Raw genomic sequence first — 21,466 nt, forward strand, 5'->3', positions numbered from 1 at the left:
CGCACCATTAGCCCGTCAGCCGGGACATCCATCCACCCCACCCGGCCGCCGCCCCGGGCCCTCGCGCTTCCGCCGCCCCAAGCAGCCGGCAGCACCGCGCTCCCCGGGGTCCAGGGCAGGGGTGCCCTCCTTCAGCCGCGCCGTCGCCCGCCAGCGCGCGTCTCGGGGGCCCCCGCCCGGATCTCCTCCCCTGCATGCCGCAGGCCCCGGGCCCCGCCGCCCCTCCCCGGCGCCGCCCGCCGAGGCCGCCTCTGCAGCTGGCCGCGCGGCCGGCCCGCGCCCGCCACCGCGCGCTGATTGGCTGCCCGGGGCTGGCGGCGGCGTTGAGTGGCCGGCAGATTCGCTGGGTCAGGGCTGCAGAGGCGCCTGGCGCACCGGCGGGAGCGGAGCCGCGGCGCGCGCTCGCCCGCCTGCCGGAGCCAGTGATCCGGGGAGCCCGGGGGTCCGCGCGGCGCCGCGCCGCCGTCCTGGCCGCCATGTGCTCCCAGCTCTGGTTCCTGACGGACCGGCGCATCCGCGAGGACTACCCGCAGGTGCAGATCCTGCGCGCCCTCCGGCAGCGCTGCTCCGAGCAGGACGTGCGCTTCCGGGCGGTGCTCATGGACCAGATCGCCGTCACCATCGTCGGCGGCCACCTCGGTAAGCGTGACGAGCCCCGGGAGGGCGGGGAGGCGCGCCTGGGTCCCGGAGAACCGGTGGGTGGGCGCGCGCCCCCGGGCCTCCCCCAGGCAAGTTCGGGCCCCTGAAACCAGCCTCTCCCGTCCCCCGCCCCCCCCCCCCCCACGAGACCTCTGAGTTGGAGAAAGCGCCTAACCTTGAGAGCTTCCTTTAACCACCACCATCTGCCTTGAGGCCAAGACTTGAGAATGAGAGTTAATTTACTTAAGGGGACTTTGTTTTAGGAGGAACTCGAATTTACCTGAAACCGCCTGGAGGTCCAAGGAAAATCAAGCTGCTAACATCGAATTTGCAAATTCTGCTTGCATCGGTAGCCTGTCAGTTTAGATTTATAGCAACCCACGTTACATTTACAAAATCGCCATTACAGTGAGTGTTTTTAAAAGTTTCCCAGGAGTGTGTAAGCGTCAGTAATGCACTACCTAGAATATTATTCCCAAACTAGGACCTACATATGGGGAGAAATCTGACAAAGATTGGAATCGCTTCTTGCATGTAAAGTGGAAGACTAGACCTTCGATGGGTTTTCTTTATACTGATCCTCCGCCCTAAAAGTGTTGAATTCTGATTCCAGAAAAGCCAAGATTTCAGGTACAGACCATTCTGGCCTGATTTCTCCACTGCTGTGTCCAAGAGACTTTTGGGTGAGGCAAGGTTATCATTTGTCACCCTGACTTCCAAAGGTTAATCATGCTTTTAGGTATTTTTAATTATTCTTAACACAAACACTTCCTGAGTTAGGAATCTGTGGTTTAGGAACTTCCCCCTGGCTTGCAGCCACCACTGGAGGTCCCCAGCCACTCCAGCAGCCTCTAGGACTCGAAGGGGTCTGGGTCCAATTCAGGGTGCTTCTTGGGATACCATTCATATTATTTCAACCAGCCCTTCTGAAATAAGCTCATAATTTGTTAATTCTGAACAGGTTTCTTACAAATGAGATTTTGAATATGATCTGGTTCTAAGTAGAATATATCTGTTCTAGATGTTTCATCCAAAAATCTATCTAAACCCTTCATAAGTAATACAAGATTGTATAGTCTGTTGGAGAAATACACTACAAACATTAAGAGTCTTACATTTAGTCCAAAACAGTGTCAGTCAACCATAAAGGGTAGCATCTCTCTTTCCTTGACTTGCTAAAACTCAGGTAATGTAGAGCTAAATTCTTGAACAGGGAATCTGCAGACCTGGACTCTTATTACAGCTTTGCTGCTAACAAGTATCTTGGCTTTGACTTAGCCAAGTCACTTTATGTCTTTCAATCTCAGGTTTCTTGTTTATAAAACCAAGGGCTACGGTTCCTCCGGCTCTAAAATTCTGTGTGTCAGTAACATACTTGCATGGGGAAATCTGTTCTATTTTACTAGATGTAGACCTAGTACATACGAGTACATCTTCCCAGCCCCACGGTTGGTTTGTTTGCTCTTCATTTTCTTTCTTTATTTATTTTACAGCTTGTAAAGAAAGATACAGTAACCAAAATTTCACTTCATGTTCCTGTTATAGATGCATCACGCTTGCTGTGAAAGAGAAGGGCGATGCTCTCTGTTTTGTATCTAAAACCCCATTTTAAAGAATCAGCTCCAGAAAAAGACAAAATTAAATAGCAGTGCTGCAGGAAACATTTAAACCCTTTTGTTTAATGTCTTAAAATTTTGCTGAATTCATGTGTAAATGTATCTCAGTCAATTCACAAACCAGGAGTTACTTCTTTCAAAACTTCAAGAAAATGTACGTAGTTATTTGCCTGGTCAATGGAGAAATTGAAAACAGGTATTTTTTGATGCATTTAAAAAATTTTTTGTTAATTCACACGTATCACAACACATAAATCTAACAGATCATTGTTTCTGCCATCTAAAGCAGCCAAAAGATTTATTTGTTGTGGGGTGGATTAATTAAAACACAAAGACCCTGAGAAGAGTGAGCTCGTTTGCTTTGGGACAGAGACTGGAATAGTGCCTTGTACATAGTAGCCACTCAAATATTTTTGCATGAATAAAGGTTGTGGGCTCTATTTCCCAGTTTCCTCTGTAGTCAAACTATAGAAAACCCTTGGCAATTTGCAAACCCAAAACATGCCTCTGAAAAAAAGTCTAGGATTTGCTAGCTTTGAAATACAGAAATAGATAAAGTAGTATTGGTGCTATTTCCCAGTTGAGAATTATAGAATGTTAGAGCTGGGAAGGACTCTGAGGTCATCCATTCTAACCCCTTCGTTTTACAAATGAAGAAACTAATGCTCAAAGAGATGAAGTGACTTGCTCAGTGTCATCCAGCTACTTAGCAAACCCACAGTTAAAAATCTGAGATCCTAATTCCCAGCCCAGTGATATGGAATAAGGACCGTATGCTTTGGGATACCTGCAACCTATAGGACCTTTCTCAGTAGATGTGGAATTCAACTGAATTGAATTACATTGAGGCTAGACAGTGATTTTGCAAAGTAATTTTATGTTTAGAAAGTAAAGGTACCACCTTTCCCGCCTTTATGCTTTCATTCCTGTCTATTTGTTCTTGAGATTAGCAAAGGAGAACGTGAAGGAGTCAGTTTAGGGCAGGGATGGGCAGTGCCTCAGAAGGTGGCTTAAATTCTTTCCTGAGCGTCTCTCTGCGGTGATTACTGACTGGGAGCCCAAATCCAGAGATAAGAATTTCAGGTTGTTATCTGGAAATAGGATTCAGACAAGAGATTTAAAGACTGCAGTTATTTGAAGAATAATATAAGTAAACTGAAAATGCGAGCTTTATGGTTATTATTTTTAACCTTGTGATCTACCCTCCCCAGCGTAGATTTGGGAGACTACTGGGAAAAGTGGAATGACCTTCAGTGACTGGAGCAATCCTGAAGAAAACACTTCCCCTTCACCTTTCTGCTGGATGTACATTATGAGAATCATATCCATCTCCATTTCCTTCTTAGAAAACAAGTTCTTCATTCAACAAATATTTACTAATTATTGTCAACTCTGGGAATAAGATGGTGGTGAATGTGGCACCAAAATGCACATAATAATAGTCAAAGTAAAATATATGTACTGTTTATTAGGCACCAGGCACATAAGATCTAGGTTCTTTTTTGCATATTAACTCTTATAAACATCAGTAACAGTGTCTGGGCTAGCAATGAGGACCAGTAGTAATTCTGGTCTCAGCAGAACCAGAATTTCTGTTTCCTCTCTTCCACTCCACCCCATGCTTCAGTCTACACTGACTTTATCCTTCCCCTTGCACTGAAATTCCCTCTGCCTGAGACGCCCATCTGCTCCAGCTCCCTCCCGGGTGGTAAACTTTTATTCATCCTTCACACCCAGCTCAAGTCACTCATCCTTATAAAGTCTTTCTTGAACTTCCTACCTGGCCCCAACCAGTCTCTTTCTTCCTTCTGCCAAATAACATTACACTTAACCTTTTAAAATAGCATTCATCATATTTTATTGTAATTTATCTATTTACAGAGTTTATCTTCCCTTTCCCCCTAAATGACTGGGGATTCCTCAGACTTATACTCCATAATGGTACACAGTAGGCCTTTAGTTAATGTTTGTTGGATGACTGAGTCAAGTGCCTTAAAGGTTAATTTGAAGTATACAAAATTTTGACTGTAGTTACCTTCCGTGTTTGGAAGATTGTGATTAGGTGTGTAAATTCTTTTGTGATGAGCCATTATAGGAGGACAGTCATTAGTGTAAATTAAGTTATTTGACCACCCACAGGTCTTTACGATTAACTGTCCCAAAAGACAAATATAGTCACAAACTCAGGAACAGATACCAAGACAGAAAGAGAAAAAAAAAATGAGTCTGACTGGGCAATAAGGGTGTGTTATAGTTTGTCTCTTAGGAGCTAAATGATTCAGCATTCCTTTACTTTCAGAGCAAATATTTGGTGGCCGTATGGCAATTTCTAGGTCAGGTTCTTTAAATTAAGGTGTTCTGGGATACTTTTACTTGGTTCTTTGTAGCACTTAGGTGAATAAGAATCGGGGGATTCTAACTAAATTTATATGAGGAAATGGTCTTATTGCAGCTCTCCAAAAGACAGCAGAGGCCTCGTGGAGAAAGGATGGACTCCCATTATTGTGCAAGAAGACACTAACAGTAAAGGATACCGTGCTCACCTTTGTGCATGGAAGTTGATCTTTAACCTCAGTCCTTGCTAAAGGCCTGTGCTTGACACCCTGTAATCTGAATAAACCACCACACAGCACTAGTGGAAAGGTGAGAGAGTGGGTGAAGCACCTACAATATAATATTTCCAAACTGACTTGGGCGCTGAATGGATACACTTTACCCCATGGGACCACATTTGTATCTGTGGGCTGACCTCAAGGACTGAGGATCGATTGGATGTGTATTTTATTTTTATGTTTCTAGCAATAGTTTTTAGAGACACTTCGTGAACTGTCTTGGGAAGAGTTCTAGAACCAGCAGATAGGGACCCTTACTGGATCTCAAAGCCCTTAGAGATTTCTGAAGCACCTGTTGTTGCTTCCGTAACACTTTCACCAAATTTGTTAGGATCTCCTGGTGGAAGGGATATAGCCATCATCAGAGAGGTCCATGGCATCCCCATCCATCCCTACTTCTCTCTCCAGTTACTCCTGTTACTAGCGGGCAGTCCGCTGACATCCAGGTACGTCAGCGCTAGCCTCACCTCGCTCCAGCTCCTCTTTGGCCACCTTACTTCCCTGAGAGACTTCACCTTAACTGGGGTTTATATTGTTTTAACACAAGCCTATAACACATCTGAGATTCTCCATCAATTTCTATGTGATCCTTCACTCTTAAAAAGTAACTCAAGACTCCACTAGGAGGAAGTGATAAATTTCAATTACTTTGCATTGAGGAATTAACAGGGGTAATGGTTCTTCATTCTTGTATCTTTATTATTATAAACACTTTAATATTTTTCAGGTGTCTTAATTTCACAGCAATCCTATTCATTTATTTATTTCATTCAACAAATATTAATGGAGCACTTCCTCTTGCCAGACATGGCGCTAGGGCCTGGCGATAGAATGGAGACTAAAAATACACACAGTCTCCACCATCGTTACTATGATTTCATTCATTCATTTAGCCAACAAATATCTGTTGACTGCCTACTATGTGTGAGGTACTGTTGTAGGCACCAGAACAAAACAGGCAGAAATCCCTGCCTCTTAAGGAGCTTGCATGCTAGATGGGGGATCTGGAATACAAATAAGGAAAGTAACATATCTAGTATGTTGGTGAAAAGGGCTTAGGAGGAAAAAAGCAGGGAAGGGTGATAGCACGTTTTTGGAGGTGGAGGAGGGGATTGCAATTTTAGATAGGATAGCTGGGGTGGTCCTCACTCAGAAGATGATGCTCAAGTAAAGACGTGAAGGAGGTGAGGAAGCAAGCCACTTAGATACCTGGAAGTACAGTTGGTTAGGCAGGAGAGAATAGCAAGGAGACTAGTGTGGCTGGAGCAGAGTGAGCCACGGGGCGAGCATGAGGCGAGAAGGACAGAGGGGAGCATGCAGACGGAACAGATATGTAGGCCTTATGGGTCATGGAAGGACTGTGGCTTTTACTCTGGATGAGCTGGGAATCCACTGAGGGTTTTGAGCAGAGGCATGACATGACCTGCCTTATGTGCGCAGGGTCAGTGTGGACACGGTGTTGAGAACAGACTGATGGCAGCTACGGTAGAAGCAGGGAGACCACTTAGGAAGTTTTTGCTACAAATCAGGTGAGGGATGATGGTTGGACTAGAATATTTTCAGGAGAGGAGGTGAAAAGTAACTACATTTTAGATGTAAATTGAAGACAGAGTTGTCAGGATTTGCCTACTGGATCATATGTTGGGTGTGCAGGAAAGACTAGTCAAGGTGGACTCCAAAGTGTTTGGCCTGAGCAGCTGGAAGAATAAAGTTTGCCATTTCCTCATGTGGAAAAGATGTGAGAGGAATAGATTTGGGCAGGTGGTGAGGCTCAGGACTCAGTCTGTGATGCCCATTGGACACCCAAGTGGAACTACCACGTGGGCAGTCAATCCTATCGATTGGGATTCAGCGGAAAGCCCTGGCCTGAAGATATCAAAAGTAAGAGCCTCTCCTTACACCTATCAAGAGAGTGACTATGGATAGAAAAGAGAAGAGGCCCAAGGACGGAGCCTGGGGCACTTCAATGTTTAGTGGTGGGGAGAGGAGGAGGAGCCAGCCAAGAATCCTGAGTGAAGGAAATGAAGAAATCCAGGAGAGGATGTTATTCCAGAAGCCAAGTGGAGAAGGGATTTCAAGGAGATGTGGTCAGACTGTTGCTGGTAGATCAAGTAAGATGAGGACGGAGAATTAACCATTGCATTTAGCAATGTGGGTCTTGCATTAGTGACCCTGATAAAAGCAGTTTCGGTGAAATGATGGAAACAGCGAATATAAACACTGTCTTAGGATTCTTGTTACAAAGAGAAGGTGAAAAGTGGGTTGATAGCTTTCTATGGACTAAAATGTGTCCCCTCCCAAATTCATACTATATTGAAGCGCTAACCACCAGTATGATGATACTTGGAGATGGGTCCTTTGGTGGGAAATTAGGTTTAAATGAGACCATGAGGGTAGGGTTATATGGGATTAGTGCCCCTACAAGAAGTGACCAGAGAGCTTGTTCTCTCTCTGTCTGCCATGTGAGGATACGGCAAGAAGCCAACTGTCTGCAAACCAGGAAGTGGGCTCTCACCAGAGCCCGACTGCTGGCACCCTGATATCAGACATCCAGCCTCCAGGACTGTGAGAAATAAACATCTGTTGTTTAAGCCACCCAGTCTGTGGTACTTTGTTATAGCAGCCTGAGATGACTAAGACGTTGCCCGAAGGGAAATGGGTTTGAGAGGCTTTCTTTACTGAAGGGAGAAAAACAGCATGGTGTATGATGGTGTGAGTGATGCAACATAGAGAGAGAAATTGATGGTGTAGGAATGAGTGGTGAGTTGCTGGAGCAGTGCTGTCAGTGAGCGAAAGGCTTGGGATCAATTGCATATTTCAAGGAGTTGGTTTAAGCTAGGAGCTCGGACACTTAAGCCATTATGAGAGAAGGTACCCTATATGGCATAGGTGCAGGGAGGTTGGGTAGATGTTATGGTGTGAGCTTATGGAGAAGTTCTTTTCTATTGCTTCGGTTTTTCTCATTGAAATAGGAAGAGTGAGAATGCAAAGGAGAGAAGAAGTAGTGAAAGTTTGAGGCAAGAAGAGAAATTGTTGAAATAGTTATCTAAGGTTGTGGGAGAGTGAATGGACTAGGGAAATGTAATGCTTGCCAGGCAGCAATAAGGATGCCCTTGAAATCAGTCAGCAGGTTTGTGTGTTTTTTCTCCAGACAGGTTCCATTGCACAGGAGGGGATACAAAGTAGGCAGAGTTAGAGCAGTCTAACCAGGGTTGTGGTTTAGCCGAGCAAGACATGGGTGCAAGGATTTGAGGGTTTAGCTATGGAATTTAAATAGGGTAAGAGGGGAATGAGAGTATGAAGGAGATGAGGGACAGTGAAAAGATGGGGGATCCATGTATGGAGTTCCTGGTGGGGTCAAAGTATGGCTGGTGTTGGGGTGCTAAAGGGAGTAAGCTGGAAAGATAGGAGACACTGGTTGGAGATTGGAATTATGGTGAGTGCATAAAGTCTAGAACCTTACCGGAAGTGGTGCCTGAGGTGGGTGGTGGACAAGATCCTTGGAGGAGAGGAGGTCAAGAAACTGAGGCCTGGGCATTGGAAGAATGCTCCATACGAGTACTGAAATCACCAATATCTGTGACAGCGTGGGAAAGTCAATGAGTCAGGAGCTAAAGCTTCGAGGACAGAAGGGAGTGACTGAGTCCTTAGATGACTTGCACAAGTTGGGTGATGTAGTCTTCATGAGAGTCAGGCTGGGTGTTCTCAGGTGAGAGAAGGAGAATGGTCTGGAAGCCACACTAAGGAGCACATCTCTCCTACCACTTGGCCCAGTCACCCCAGGTGCGAGGGAGGGAAAACAGCCACAACTTGGGAGGGCTATTGAGGAAGCAGTGTCACTGGGGAGCGCCAAGGTTCAGTGGGACTCCGAAAAAGAAGGTGAAGGGAACACTCACTGAAAAGGTTGAGAGTAGGGGATTCGCTGGTTGCCCATCAAGCCCCCGAGGGCACAGTGCAGAAGGGAAGGAGTGGAAGGCGAGAGTAGATAAAGCAAAGTCAGAGCCAGGTGGGGCTTACAGTCCAGGGGAATGACATGGCCTTGGAGACTGGAGTCTTGAGTGACTGGTATGAGAGGAATGAAGGGCTTGATGAGATTTCAGTTCGGGGCTGGAGGAAAGATCACGTAGGTGAGGTGGTGGGGTGGGGTTAGGTAGGGGAGGGAGGAAGCTTTCCCAGTTCTGGGACCCTTCCATTTTACAGAAGAGGAAACAGATCCTGAGGGATTTCTGTGTCTTGCCAAGCTGTTAAATGACAGCAAGGAATTACATCAAGTCTCTGACTTAGAGGCTAGTACTTTATACACTCTTTCATCTCATGTGGTCTCAACTTCTCGAAATGACTTTGCAAATAGGTTAGCCCCCAAGATAGTTCTGAACTCAGTGCTTGCACTATTGATTTGTTTCTGAGAGTTAGACATTATGCATTTATGAGTTTTACACATTTCTTCTGAGCCCTGAGGCACCATGAGTCAACATCTTCTTTCTGAAACTGTCCTTCATTCTCCCTCAGAAGTAATCACCTAACTGCTCCCTCCTCCTTTGCTGTCACTGTACACTGATCTATATGCCTGCTAGAGCACTTCTCACATTTGGCTGTCATAGGTCACCTCCTCTCCCCACCCTCTGCCCAAACCAGATTGATTACTCTTCTTAATACCTAGGTGCTCTGCACAGAGCATCAATGGCATTAATCACAGGTGTGTTGTCTCTCTTAAATTCCAGGCATATTGTTTGTTTGACTCACATGCTTCAACCCCCCATTCCCAGCCATTAAGATGGTGCCTGTTCCTTGGCGGTCAGTGGCTTTCACATGTCCCTTTTGCCCTTACCATGTGATGGCACTGGGCCCCACTTCTAACCACCAGCGCCCAAATCTCTGTCTGAGGGCTTTCCCCTGTCACAGGTGCCCGCTTAGTCTGCACATGCATGACAAGGCAGGAGGGCCAGGGATTGAGCAGCTCTCAACCAAGGACAGAGTTGGTATATGAAGTTATAACTCCCCTGCTCCCTCGCCCTGCCCCTCGGGTGGGATAACTGGTGTGTACACTGAACCATTGTTTATTGTTCTGTGGCGGGGATAAGCCCCAGGTGCGGATGTGCTCGCTCGCTCACTGCTAACACACCCTTTATTGCCTCATTCCCGACTCGACTCCCCAGCCGGTGTTTCCTGACATTACCACCCTAAGAGTGAACCTCTTGCACTTGAGTCCTTGTCTCTGGGAATGCTTCTGGGGAAACCCAAAGTAGGTGCTAAGTAAATATTGGCCGAATGAATGCATGAAACAATAAACGTGTGTTGAGTGAATGAATGAATGCATCTATATCTTTCTCCATAAGGAGACTGTAAGCTCCTGGTAGGCAGAGACCACCTACGTAGTTCATCTCGGTATTCCTGCTTAGTAGTGTGTCTGACTCATCCTGACAGTTCAGTAACGCTTGCATTGAATTAGATGACCTCAAAGTAGCAATTGGTGGCCACATAATGACTGCGGGTTTTAATGAGGTAGAAGTGAGATTTCTTTGGGCATTGTAACAAAGAACTTTAAAAGGGAAGGAGGAGTGGCGATGGCATCTACTTGTTAAGAATAAAAATACCTTCCTTATGAGAAAATGCGGAGCGTAGGGTAGAAAGAAACCAGGGAAGACCTGGAGAGTGAGCTGAGCCAGATCATATTTCGGATGACACATCTTCCTCATAACACAACAAGGTAATGTGAAGTCCTTAATGGATTAGCCACTTACTTTATTTATAGTATTGATTCCGTTGTGACAACTTCAGAGCTTTGCTCCCAGCCACTGCTGTTACCTGATCCTGCTAACATATAATGGTTCTAAAAGCCGCTGTAACTGAGGTCCTTGCTTTTTCTCATGCTCGTATCCCACTATATTTCTTCTGTTTGCTTTGTACACAAAGGACTTTTCTAGCATACTAGAAGTCAGTTTAGTTTTGAAGCTCTCTTTTGTGAAGCTAAGGGTGTATGTGTGTGTGCACGTGCATGGGTGTGCCGTGTGCACAGGTTGGGAGGGTGGTGACCCATTATGTATTCGGTCTGTGTAAATGCAAAGACTGTTCCAGTCAGATCTAGTGCAGGGATCCATATTGCAAGACACCTTTCGTTTAAATAAGAGAATACGGTAAAAGTCAAAGTTCTTAGTGAAGTGCCTGAAACAACTGATGCTCAATAAAAATGCCAAAGTCAGAGCTGAAGGACTGTATCTTTCATTATTCCTCTTCTTCTTCCCTCTGTTGAAGTGAATGATTGAGAACGGTTTTTAATTTTCAGAGCTCTGTTTTCCATTAACAATTTACTTCTAAACCTATTTCTCTGTATATAGATTATATTATAAAGTGCATTTCTTTGCTGTTGTACATACAAATACAAGTCTAGTTTTATAGAATTAACTGAATTTAGCCTGATATATAGAAAATAAAAACAGGCTCAATTCTTTGGGAAAAGTTACTCATTTTTCTATGTTGTTTTTAATACATGAAAATATTTCCTATATAAATAATAGAGAGTTTAAAAGGAAATCAGAACATAATTACCCATGAAAGTAGATTATTCTTTGTAGAAGTAATATGGAGAAAATATTGCTGTGGTTTCAAAAAGTTGACTTAGACTAGGTTGGGTCTTGGTCACTGTACTAACTCGTTTGGGGTCTGATTTTTTTTCGCTACCTTATTAACCTGTCTGTTAACAGAGTGATCATATTAATTTTTAAAAAAACAAAGTGGTTTGAGGCTAAACAGTAAATTTCAAGCTCAATCTAGGAATCTGGGAGACCCCAAATATCCCAGAAGCAACTCAGCTCCCTTCCCCTTGCTGTGCCCTGTAGGTCAAGGTGATCGCTACTCAGAGCACTAGGGCACTTAAGCTAATGAAATCCCTTGTGATTCGAGGGCATGAGGGCTTGCGATTGTTGAGGGGTTACCTTCCATTCAGACAGCCCTACCCTCCCTGATGTCTTGCGTCAGCTCTTCATTCCCTTGGCTTGCAGTGGAAATGTTATGATCCCAGGAAAGGCGACACAGTAAGGTCCGTCCTGTAGTAAGTTTATCAGAGATTACTTCAGTGTTTGAAGGTCTCAGAATTCACTGACAGGTTTGCCAAGGGCTCGCCTTAAATCCATGTTGATCTTGGCCACATCTGTGTGGCACTGCTGTCTCCACTGAAGCCACAGGGAGTGGCAGCCTCTTGCCCACTCTAGAAATGGTGGTTTAGACTAGGTTTAGACAGCAGAGGACGAGAATGAACAGGGGGCAAGTTACCCAGAGCAAGGATGCCAGAGCTGTGTCAATGGGCAGAGAAGTTAACTGGTTGTGTGTGCACCGTATCCCTAAACGTGTTATGTCCCTCTGCACAGAGCTGGGCAGCCAGCACAGTCAGAGAGCAGACCTGTCTAAACACTTGTAGAGCCTTTCCAGCCACACTTTAACCCATTCCATTCTTCATTTATTAAAGGCTTCAGTTGGAATGAGCCAGGCCCAAAGATTTTCCTTTGGAGAAGAGAGATGAAGTCCTGGTAAGACTTCCTAGGTCTATGTGAATCTGCTTGTTGAGGCTGACCTGTCTCTGTCCACTTGTGGTTGGTAATTCCAAAAATAATTGAATTCTTTTCTTCGCATTTTGAAGTGTAACTGTTTGTCTGTGGTCTCATGTTGGGATTTAAAAGCCAGATGTTTCTGCTGCTTCTCGTTTCTCTAGGTCCCTTTTCTGTTGCAAAGCTGTTTTTCTCATCAGGTGGTACAAATCTCCATCAATGCCCCTACCTTGCTTAGTAGAATGTCTGTGCAATGATAATGCCAGCGCCTTACATATGTATAGCACTTTATAGTTTCAAAGCATTTTTGCATATATTATCTCATTATGTAATGCTGTCCTGGGCTGTTGCTTTTTTCCCTAAGTGTTCTGTATTTACTCACCATTTGCACCAATTTGAATACTTTTCTTTTTTTTAAATTTTTATTGGGGAATATTGGGGAACTGTGTTTTTCCAGGACCCATCAGCTCCAAGTCAAGTCATTGTTTTCAATCTAGTTGTGGAGGGTGCAGCTCATTGGCCCATGTGGGAATCGAACTGGCTACCTTGGTGTTATAAGCACTGAGCTCCAACCAACTGAGCCAACTGGCCACCCCAATACTTTTCTTTCTTCTGTCAATTTTGAGGATACTGCACAGGGCTTGCTTTTTATCCCCTTTCGTATTATTTTCCACAAGAGCTACAAGTGGCAAAGGAAAAGACATATAAATGATACTGTTTTCTGATGGCAAAGTGAGGGTAACCTGAATGCTGCTTATAAGTGATTCTGAGAATTATGTTCCATTTCCTTGCATTCACACTATTGGCAGAAGTACTAAAAACAATTTATCTTAATGATTACACCTATTCCCTTTTTTTAAATAGGTGAAACAGCTCCTAGACTGGGGGGAAGCTATGCAAATTAGGTCCATACAGTAGTTTTATGTGTGGGGGGGGGGTTGTTTGTTTGCTTGCTTTTGTTTTGCTTTGCTTTGCTTAAAGTTTTTGTATTAATATTATTCATGCCACAATGGAGACATAGTAATTTCATTAACACCTTTTGTTTTCTTGGAATTATATGGTTGTACAGTATATCACTTATGAAATAGAAGGTGCTTTAGCCTAAAGCCTATAAGATGCTTCTGAAACTGTGTTTCAAAGGTATTCTTTAGAGCATTGGGAAACTCTTTTAAGGTTCACTAAGGCAGATCAAGTTATTCTCATTGCCCTGCCTATCCCATTTTATGTCTCCATCCTTCCATCCCCAACTGTTGGGTACACCATAGATGCCTAAGTAAGTAACTACTTACAGTAATACAAAACACAGGATTTCGGGGTTGAAAGAGACCAAGCAGGCTGCTGTGAGCTTATCTGACCCTTGCATCCCTTCTGTGTCATCTTCAGGTGACCACTGAGCCTCGGCCCATTCCATCCTAAGGTAGTGCAAAATTGTCCCTTTTGCTGAGCCCCAAACTGTCTCCCTATAGCTTCTGTACAAATCAACAAACACCAAGGGCCTGTCATGCACCAGGCACTGTTCTAGAGGCTGGGAATACAGGAGTGAGCAGACAGAACCATGCTTACGGATCGCTCTGTCTCTTGGGGTCACAGAAGATAAGCCAAATAGTCCTTCTGCGTGGATACCTACAGATACTTGGAGACTTCACTCCCGTTCCTCTGGGGCCTCACTTTAAGCTAATAGTCGGTTCATCCAGTGTAATACAGATATAAGTGCTTTCGCTATATGGATCAATCGTCTTTGGATGCAATCTAGTTTTCTTTAAGATTGAATTGATTTTTAGTAGATCGGTGTTTTTTTTAAGTTTTTTTTTGTCCAAAGGTAATGTACATTTGGAGACCGTTTGGAAAATATAGATAAGTATAAAATAGGAAATCACCAATAGTCCCATTATCCCCTGTTAAAATGTTGGTATATTTCCTTTTAGCCTTTTCTAACTTGTATTTATAATTTTGTATCCTTTTTTTCACTTAACATTGACATTTTTGCATTCATTGTATCCATAAAAATTATTTAAATGGTTATATAATGTTTCAGATAGACTTTTAAAGGTTAAGTCATAAAAGAGTAGTAAGGATTCCTTAAATGAGCTATAGTGCTTCTTTTTCATTAAGTCTTCAGCCTCGTAAGCCACTACACTTTGAGAAATGCTAGTACTATTTGGAAGGAAGGTGCTGGACTGTATTATCTCCTATGGATTCTTTTCAGTGGATTATTCTTGATGTGCTGCCTTTATTTTTCTGTTCTTTTTTGTGTTTCCTCATAACCATGCTTTGCCCGTTTGTTTGGAGTTTAGGGTTGACTGTAGGTTTCTCATTACAACAGGAGACCCAAGAGCCATCAAGGCTGTTTTCCTGCTAGTTTCAGGCGTGAGGAGTCTGTTGGGACCAGTTCTTCTGGTGGGACTAGACGACGGCCAAGCGCCAAGCTCACTTTTGTCCTTCAATTACAGGCCTGCAGCTGAACCAGAAGGCACTCACCACTTTCCCGGATGTGGTACTTGTTCGGGTGTCCACACCCTCAATGCAATCGGACAGTGACATCACGGTCCTGCGACACCTGGAGAAGTTGGGCTGTCGCTTAGTCAACCGCCCACAGAGCATTTTAAACTGCATCAACAAATTCTGGACATTCCAAGAGCTGGCTGGACATGGGGTCCCCATGCCAGACACCTTCTCCTATGGTGAGTGCCCTTGAAATAGGGTTGAAGCTTATCTTTCCAGATCAGCTGCATCACTGTGCTTTCTCTCCCCACAAGCCCTCAAGTATCTTGTTGGTTTCCAATATGGAGCTGTTCATCTTAGGGGATTCAGCATCTTGAGTCTTTATCATGGTCATTCCCTCTGTTTGAAATGCCTTTGCTTCTTTCTTGCTGTAATTAATTCATTAAACATGTATCTGGTACACACATGTGCCAACCACCATATTAGGCATTGGGCTATAGCAGTAAGAGTCCTGCCCTCAAGGCATTCCTACCTCATCAGAGACAGAAGAGAACAAGTAAACAGGCAAGTTCAGTGCAGTGTAGTAAGTGCCATAAGAGCTAGTGCATGGTGGTACCGGAATACACAGGAGAGCTCCTAATGGGTTTAGAAGTTACTGAGGAAGGCCTCCCAAAAGAAATAATGTCTAAACTAAGCTCAAGTTATCCAGCTAAAGCAAGGGGGGCAGGGGAGGAGTCTAAGCAGAGAGCAGAATATAGAAAGACCTAGAGGCAAGGGAGAACATGACCAACTGATGGTATTTTGAGTAGCTTGTAGCAAGTAGGGGAAGTAGAGTTGATATAAAGGCTAGAAAGATAAGAAGTAGCCACATGCAGTACACGAAGGAGACTAACAGGAAGTTATTGGAGGGCTTTAAGTAAGGAGGTGGCTGGATCAGAGTTCAGAATATCACTTTGGCTACACTGTGGAGAAAGAATTAGAGGCAAAGACGAGACAAGATATGTAGTAGCAGTCTTTTGAAACAATTCAAAAGAGCAATGTTGTCTAAACTAAAGTGGCCATAGTAAGAATAAAGATAAATGAACAGATTTAGGGATTATGAAGGAGGTAGAAATAATAGGACTTGATAATTGATTGGATAGGAGAACTATGGAGAGGAATCCAGAATGACTCTGGTTTTTGGTCTGGGCAACCAGATATGAAGGCAAACACTCACTGAGACTAGAAACATGAGAGAGGAGAAACAGATTGATGGATGGGGGGGAGAGATTGTTGGGGAGAGATGGTTTCAGTTTGGGACACAATGTGTTTGAAGTGTCTGTAGTATATGCAAGTAAAAATATTCAGTAGGCAGCCAATAATGGATCTGGAGCTCCTGAGAGAGGTAGAGACTAGGGAAGTGGATTTGGAAAGCTGCATTTAGTGAAGTCACAAAATGGCTGAGATTATTCAGGGAGAGTATGTAGAACAAAGAGAGGGCTGAACTATATCCCTAAGATGGTTAAAATGGTAAATTTTATGTTATGTATATTTTATCACATTAATACATCAAATTTAATAAAAGAGAGTTCAACAGGGTCTCCTTTAGGGACTGGATAAGGGAAGAGGAAACTATACAAGAGACTAGGTAGGAGCAACTGGAGAGGTGAAAAGAGGTGACAGAAGCCAGTGGAAAGAGCATTCCAGAAAGGCCGGTATAATTAAACGTGTCGATCGATTCTGAAAGGACAAGTAACAAGCACTGAGACATGTGTGTTACATTTAGCAACAGGGAGTTTAATGCACACAGCTTCACTTAGTGGTGGGGAGAGAAGCCAAATTGTCAAGGGTGAGGAAATGAGTGGGAAGTGAGGAAATGCAAACCCTTTCAAGTAGCTTGATTTTGGGGATACAGAGTTGTAGTTAAGAGATGAAGCAGGGTCAAGGAACAGGTTTAAATGAAGCAGGTTTAGGATGGGAGAGAACTGAACATGTTTAAAATGGTGATGGAATTAGGAACTGGGCGATTGATGATACAACAGAGAGGGGACACACTGGTACAAGATCCCTGAGGAGGTGGGAGGGAAAGGGGTGCAAAGCACAGGTGCAGGGATGGCCTGAGATAAGAAGGACCCCTCTTCACTGTATTAGAAGGGAAGGGAAAGAGGATGGCTAGAGAGGAGGTAAATTTATCAGTGATGTCAGGAAGTTGGGAGTTCCCATCTTATAGAACTTCCTCTTTATGAAGATGTCCCTGTTTATACTGCCTCTTCATTTCTTTTTTTTTTTTTAAATTATTAGCACCTTTTTGTGAACAAAATGGGTATTAGTATTCCAGAATGTTTTGCTGTGCAAAAATTGATGAACAGCAGTACCACCTGTGTTAGGCAGAATAATCGTCCCTCAACGATGCAACTGTACAGGAAATCAGTGAAGTTTGTGAGACAGTTTAGAAAGATTTTAATACACATTATTATTCATGGTTTTTAAATTAAGACTTAAAGGAGTATAGTGGAGCCAATTCAAGCTTTCCAGTCATGCCGTACCTTTAGGTGAGACAGATCCCCAGGCTTGGTTTCTTTGGGTATTGGTTTTCTATTTCTATATAACAAACTACTAAAAAACAATGGCTTAAAGTACCAACTACTTATTGTCCCACAGTTTCTGAAGGTCAGGAGTCCAGCCACAGCATAGCTGGGTTCTTTGCTCACTCTCACCAGGCTGAAATCAAAGGGCAGCTGGGCTGTGATCTCATCTCAGGTCTGGGGTCTTCCAAGCTCACTGGTTGTTAGCAGTTAGTTTCTTGCAGTTGTGGGACTGGGGTCCCCACTTTGTTGCTGGCTATCAGCTGAGGGCCGTTCTCAGCTCCTAGAGGCTGCCCACTGTTCCTGCAGCATGGTCTTCTCTACAGCTTGGCAGTTGGCTCTTTCAAGGAGAGCAGAAGAGTCTCTGACACCTCACCTTCTTCTGAAGGGCTCACCTGATTAGGTCAGGCCCACCATGATTCATCCCCTCTTGATTCACTCACAGGAATGATAAACCCTCATATTCACTGGTCCCTCCCACACTCAGGAGAGGGGATAATACGGGGTGTGTACACCAGCAGGGAGGAGTCTTGGGGGCAGTCTCAGAAGCCTGCCTGCCCGCGGCCATTTTAAAGGGAAAAGTACTTGCCCTTTGGGGTTGTGATGAGGAGTATATGAACTAGAGCATAGGAAGCCTCTGCCACATAGAACTACTCAATACAGGTTGGTCTCCTTTGCTCTCTGCTCCCACCTTTTGTGTTGCAGCTGCACAATGCATGGCGGTTAGATCGAATGGGTTCGAATGGCTTTAATCAGAGACATGAGGTCTTGTGAGAATTCCCACAGAGGGCACTGTGTGGGGCCGACCACTCGCTGACCATCGGCCTTACTTTCCTTCACTGACTTTCACCTTTTCTCGGCAGGTGGGCATGAAGACTTTTCAAAAATGATTGACGAAGCGGAGCCCCTGGGCTACCCGGTCGTGGTGAAGAGCACACGAGGACACCAGGGTCAGTGTCCCTCCTTCTGGGCTTCCCTTAGGGCCGCAGCTCTGCTGTGACAAGACCCGCATCAAGCACGGCAGAAGCACCGCTTGGAGAAACGGAGCTCCCCCTCAAGGAGCTTGCTGTGCGGTCCTTACCTCTGTCCCCTCCTCTCTGTCCCCACTGTCCTTGCATTCTCTTCCCTTCCCTGAACTATGGCGGTTGACCCCCGACTGGTTTCTCTATCTGCACTGCCAGTACAGCCTCTATTCCTTTTTAGGAGTAATTGCTCTGAAACAGATCTATTTGCGTTGCTCCCTTGTTGAAAAACCCCAAGAGCCTGTGTTGCCCATTAGACAAAAGCCACATTCCTCCTCATGGCGCTGAAGGCCCTGGACAAACAGCTCCCACCTTCCTTTGCACCTTCTCTGGCCGCATGGCCCTCCCTCATCCATCCTGGCCTACTTCTCTTTCACCAACAAGGCCAGACCTCTGCTGGGAATGCCGTCGTCCTCTGCCCTGTAGGGCACTTCTGCTCATCCCTCAAGGCCAGCTCCAGATGTCTTTTCCCTCTACCTCCCTGGCTCCCTCCCTCTCTTCCAGACAAAATTAATTGCTCTTCCCTCTGTGTTTCCATAGTATTTTGTCCACGTCTCTAGCACAGTACTACACTTTATGGCAGTTACAGGTTATGTCCCTTTTCCCCTTCTTGGCTGCTCGGGGGTGGGGACCTGGTCCTGCACATCTCTGTCTCTGTAAGACCTATTGTGTGTTCGCTACATAGTAGGGACTCAGTAAATGTTGCAGAGGACAGATGCAGCAGAAAGCAGTCCCTCCTGCAGTATGTGAGTGGGTACCTCATGATGGTACCCAGGTGGCATTCTTAAATGCTCACAGCATCTGGAGGGAGAGGAGGTACCCGAAACAGATACATAATGAGCAATTCCTATGATGCAGGGACTGTGCAGTAGCAATGGATGAGACACAATCACCGCTCTCAAGGAGCTCCAGTGTGAAGAGGGTAGAGACGGTGGCATTGCAGGGTGATGACTGCTGTGGCAGGTGTGTCCAGGTGCCTGCTTGAGCCGAACAGAGGGAGGGGCCAACTCTTCATTGGAAGAAAAGGAGACTTAAGTGGAAGTGTGGAATTTGAACTGGAAGAAAAGAGTTGAGCAAACACACAGAAGCAGGTGTGAGCAAAAGCAACCTGTGAGCGCAGAGGGGTCCTGTTAAGGAGCAAGAGAAAGGCGTGGGGGTGGCCAGGTGAGGCGCTCAGTACTATTCAGATACACTTCAGTGCTAAAAGTCAATGTCTCTCAACAAAATTGTTTTATGGAGGTAAAATAATACACAACATACAATTTAGCTAATATTTATTGAGTGCCTACAAACTTCCAGGGACTATTTTAGGCTCTGGGGATACAGAAAGGGACAAAACAAAAATTTAGGCCCTCAAGGAACTCACATTGTAGAAAGGTAAAACAGATAATAAACAGAAATTAAATAGAATCCATAGTATTTTTTGAACATTTAAAAAATTGAAATATAATTCATATAACAAAGACTTCACTATTTTAAAGTGTACAATTCAGTGGATTTTAGTATATTCACTATTGTGTACCACTATCTAATTTCAGGACATTTCCATCACTCCCCACAAAATAACAAACCCATCCCTATTAGGGGCCAATCCCAATTGTCCTTCCTCTGGTCCCTGACAACTACTCATCTACTTCCTGTCTCTATGGATTTGCCTATTTTGGACATTTCATATCAATGGAATCATACGATATGTGCCCTTTTGGGTCTGCCTTTGACTTAGCATAATGTTTTCAAGGGTCATCCATATTGTAGGACGTATTAATACTTTACCTCTTTATGACTCAATAATACTCCATTGTATGGATATACTACATTTTGTTTATTCATTCATCAGTTGATGGACATTTGGGTTGTATCCGCTTTGTGACTATTATGAATAACGCTGCTATGAACATTTGTGTACAGGTTTTTGTGTGAACATACATTTTTGTTACTCTTGGGCATATACCTAAGAATGGATTGCCGGGCCATACAGTAATTCTATGTTTAACTTTAGAGAAACTGGCAAACTGTTTTCCATATCAGTTATGCCATTTTACATTCCCACAAGCAATGTATGAGGGTTTCAATTTCTCCACATCCTCTCAACCTTTACATTACGCATTCATTATTTTTTATTTACATATTATTGATTAGTTTTATTGTAGCCATCCTAGTGGGTGTAAGGTAGTATCTTGTGGTTTTGATTTATATTTCCCTAATGACTAATGATGTGCAACATCTTTTCGTGTGCTTATCGGTCATTTGTAGATCTTTGGAGAGATGTCTGTTCAGATCCTTTGCCCATTTTTAAAATGGATTATTTGTCTTTTTATTGTTGAGTTTTTAAGAGTTCTTCATACATATTTTCGCTATGACACCCTTATCAGACATATTACACCTTATTAGACAGTCTAGTTTTAGCCCTTACATTTGGAGTTTTGACCCATTTTGAGTTAATTTTTTATGTAGTGTGATGTAAGAGTCCAACTTCATTCTTTTGGATGTGGCTATCCAGTTTTCCCACTAGTATTTGTTAAAGAAACAACAAATAATTATTTGTTCTTTCCCTGTTGAATGCTCTTGGAATTCCTGTCAAAAATCAATTGACCATCTGATTGAGGGTTTATTCTGGGCTCTCGATTCTATTCCGTTGATGTATATATATATGTCTATCCTTATGACAGGCCACACTGTCTTGATTACTGTAACTTTGTAGTAAGTTTTGAAATTGGGAAGTGTGAGCCCTCCAACTTTGTCCTTCTTTGTCAAGATGGTATTGGCTGTTGGCAGGGGCCCCCTTCCATTTCCACATGATCGGCTTGCCAATTTCTGCACAAAAAAAAGAAAGTGGGAATTTTGGTAGGGAGTACATTGAATCTGTAAATCAATTTGAGGAGTATTGCCATCTTAACAATATTAAATTTTCCAAACCCTGAACATAGGATGTCTTTAAAAATGTTTTGTAGTGACACATATATAAGTATTGTACTTCTTTGGTTAAATTTATTCCTAATTTATAATTCCTTTTGATGCTATTGTAAATAA

General features: G+C 44.0%; 1 protein-coding gene across 3 annotated transcripts in view; it reads left to right on the top strand.

The window, feature by feature from the left end:
• The first annotated feature begins 294 nt into the window (after positions 1-294).
• RIMKLA (ribosomal modification protein rimK like family member A) overlaps positions 295-21,466 on the top strand; it is a 28,938-nt gene continuing 7,766 nt past the window's right edge. The window contains exons 1-4 of one of the 3 annotated variants that reach the window (XM_074334525.1): positions 359-639; positions 12,330-12,390; positions 14,859-15,089; positions 18,278-18,364. In XM_074334525.1, coding sequence (XP_074190626.1) covers positions 14,930-15,089; positions 18,278-18,364 — 247 coding nt within the window. In that variant the 5' untranslated portion in view covers positions 359-639; positions 12,330-12,390; positions 14,859-14,929. Of the gene's footprint in view, positions 640-4,850; positions 4,899-12,329; positions 12,391-14,858; positions 15,090-18,277; positions 18,365-21,466 lie in introns of those variants that run through there. The other 2 variants (XM_074334526.1, XM_074334524.1) reach the window with 2 other exon arrangements.

This window comes from Rhinolophus sinicus, linkage group LG06 (assembly GCF_036562045.2).
Source record: "Rhinolophus sinicus isolate RSC01 linkage group LG06, ASM3656204v1, whole genome shotgun sequence".
Taxonomy (NCBI): domain Eukaryota; kingdom Metazoa; phylum Chordata; class Mammalia; order Chiroptera; family Rhinolophidae; genus Rhinolophus; species Rhinolophus sinicus.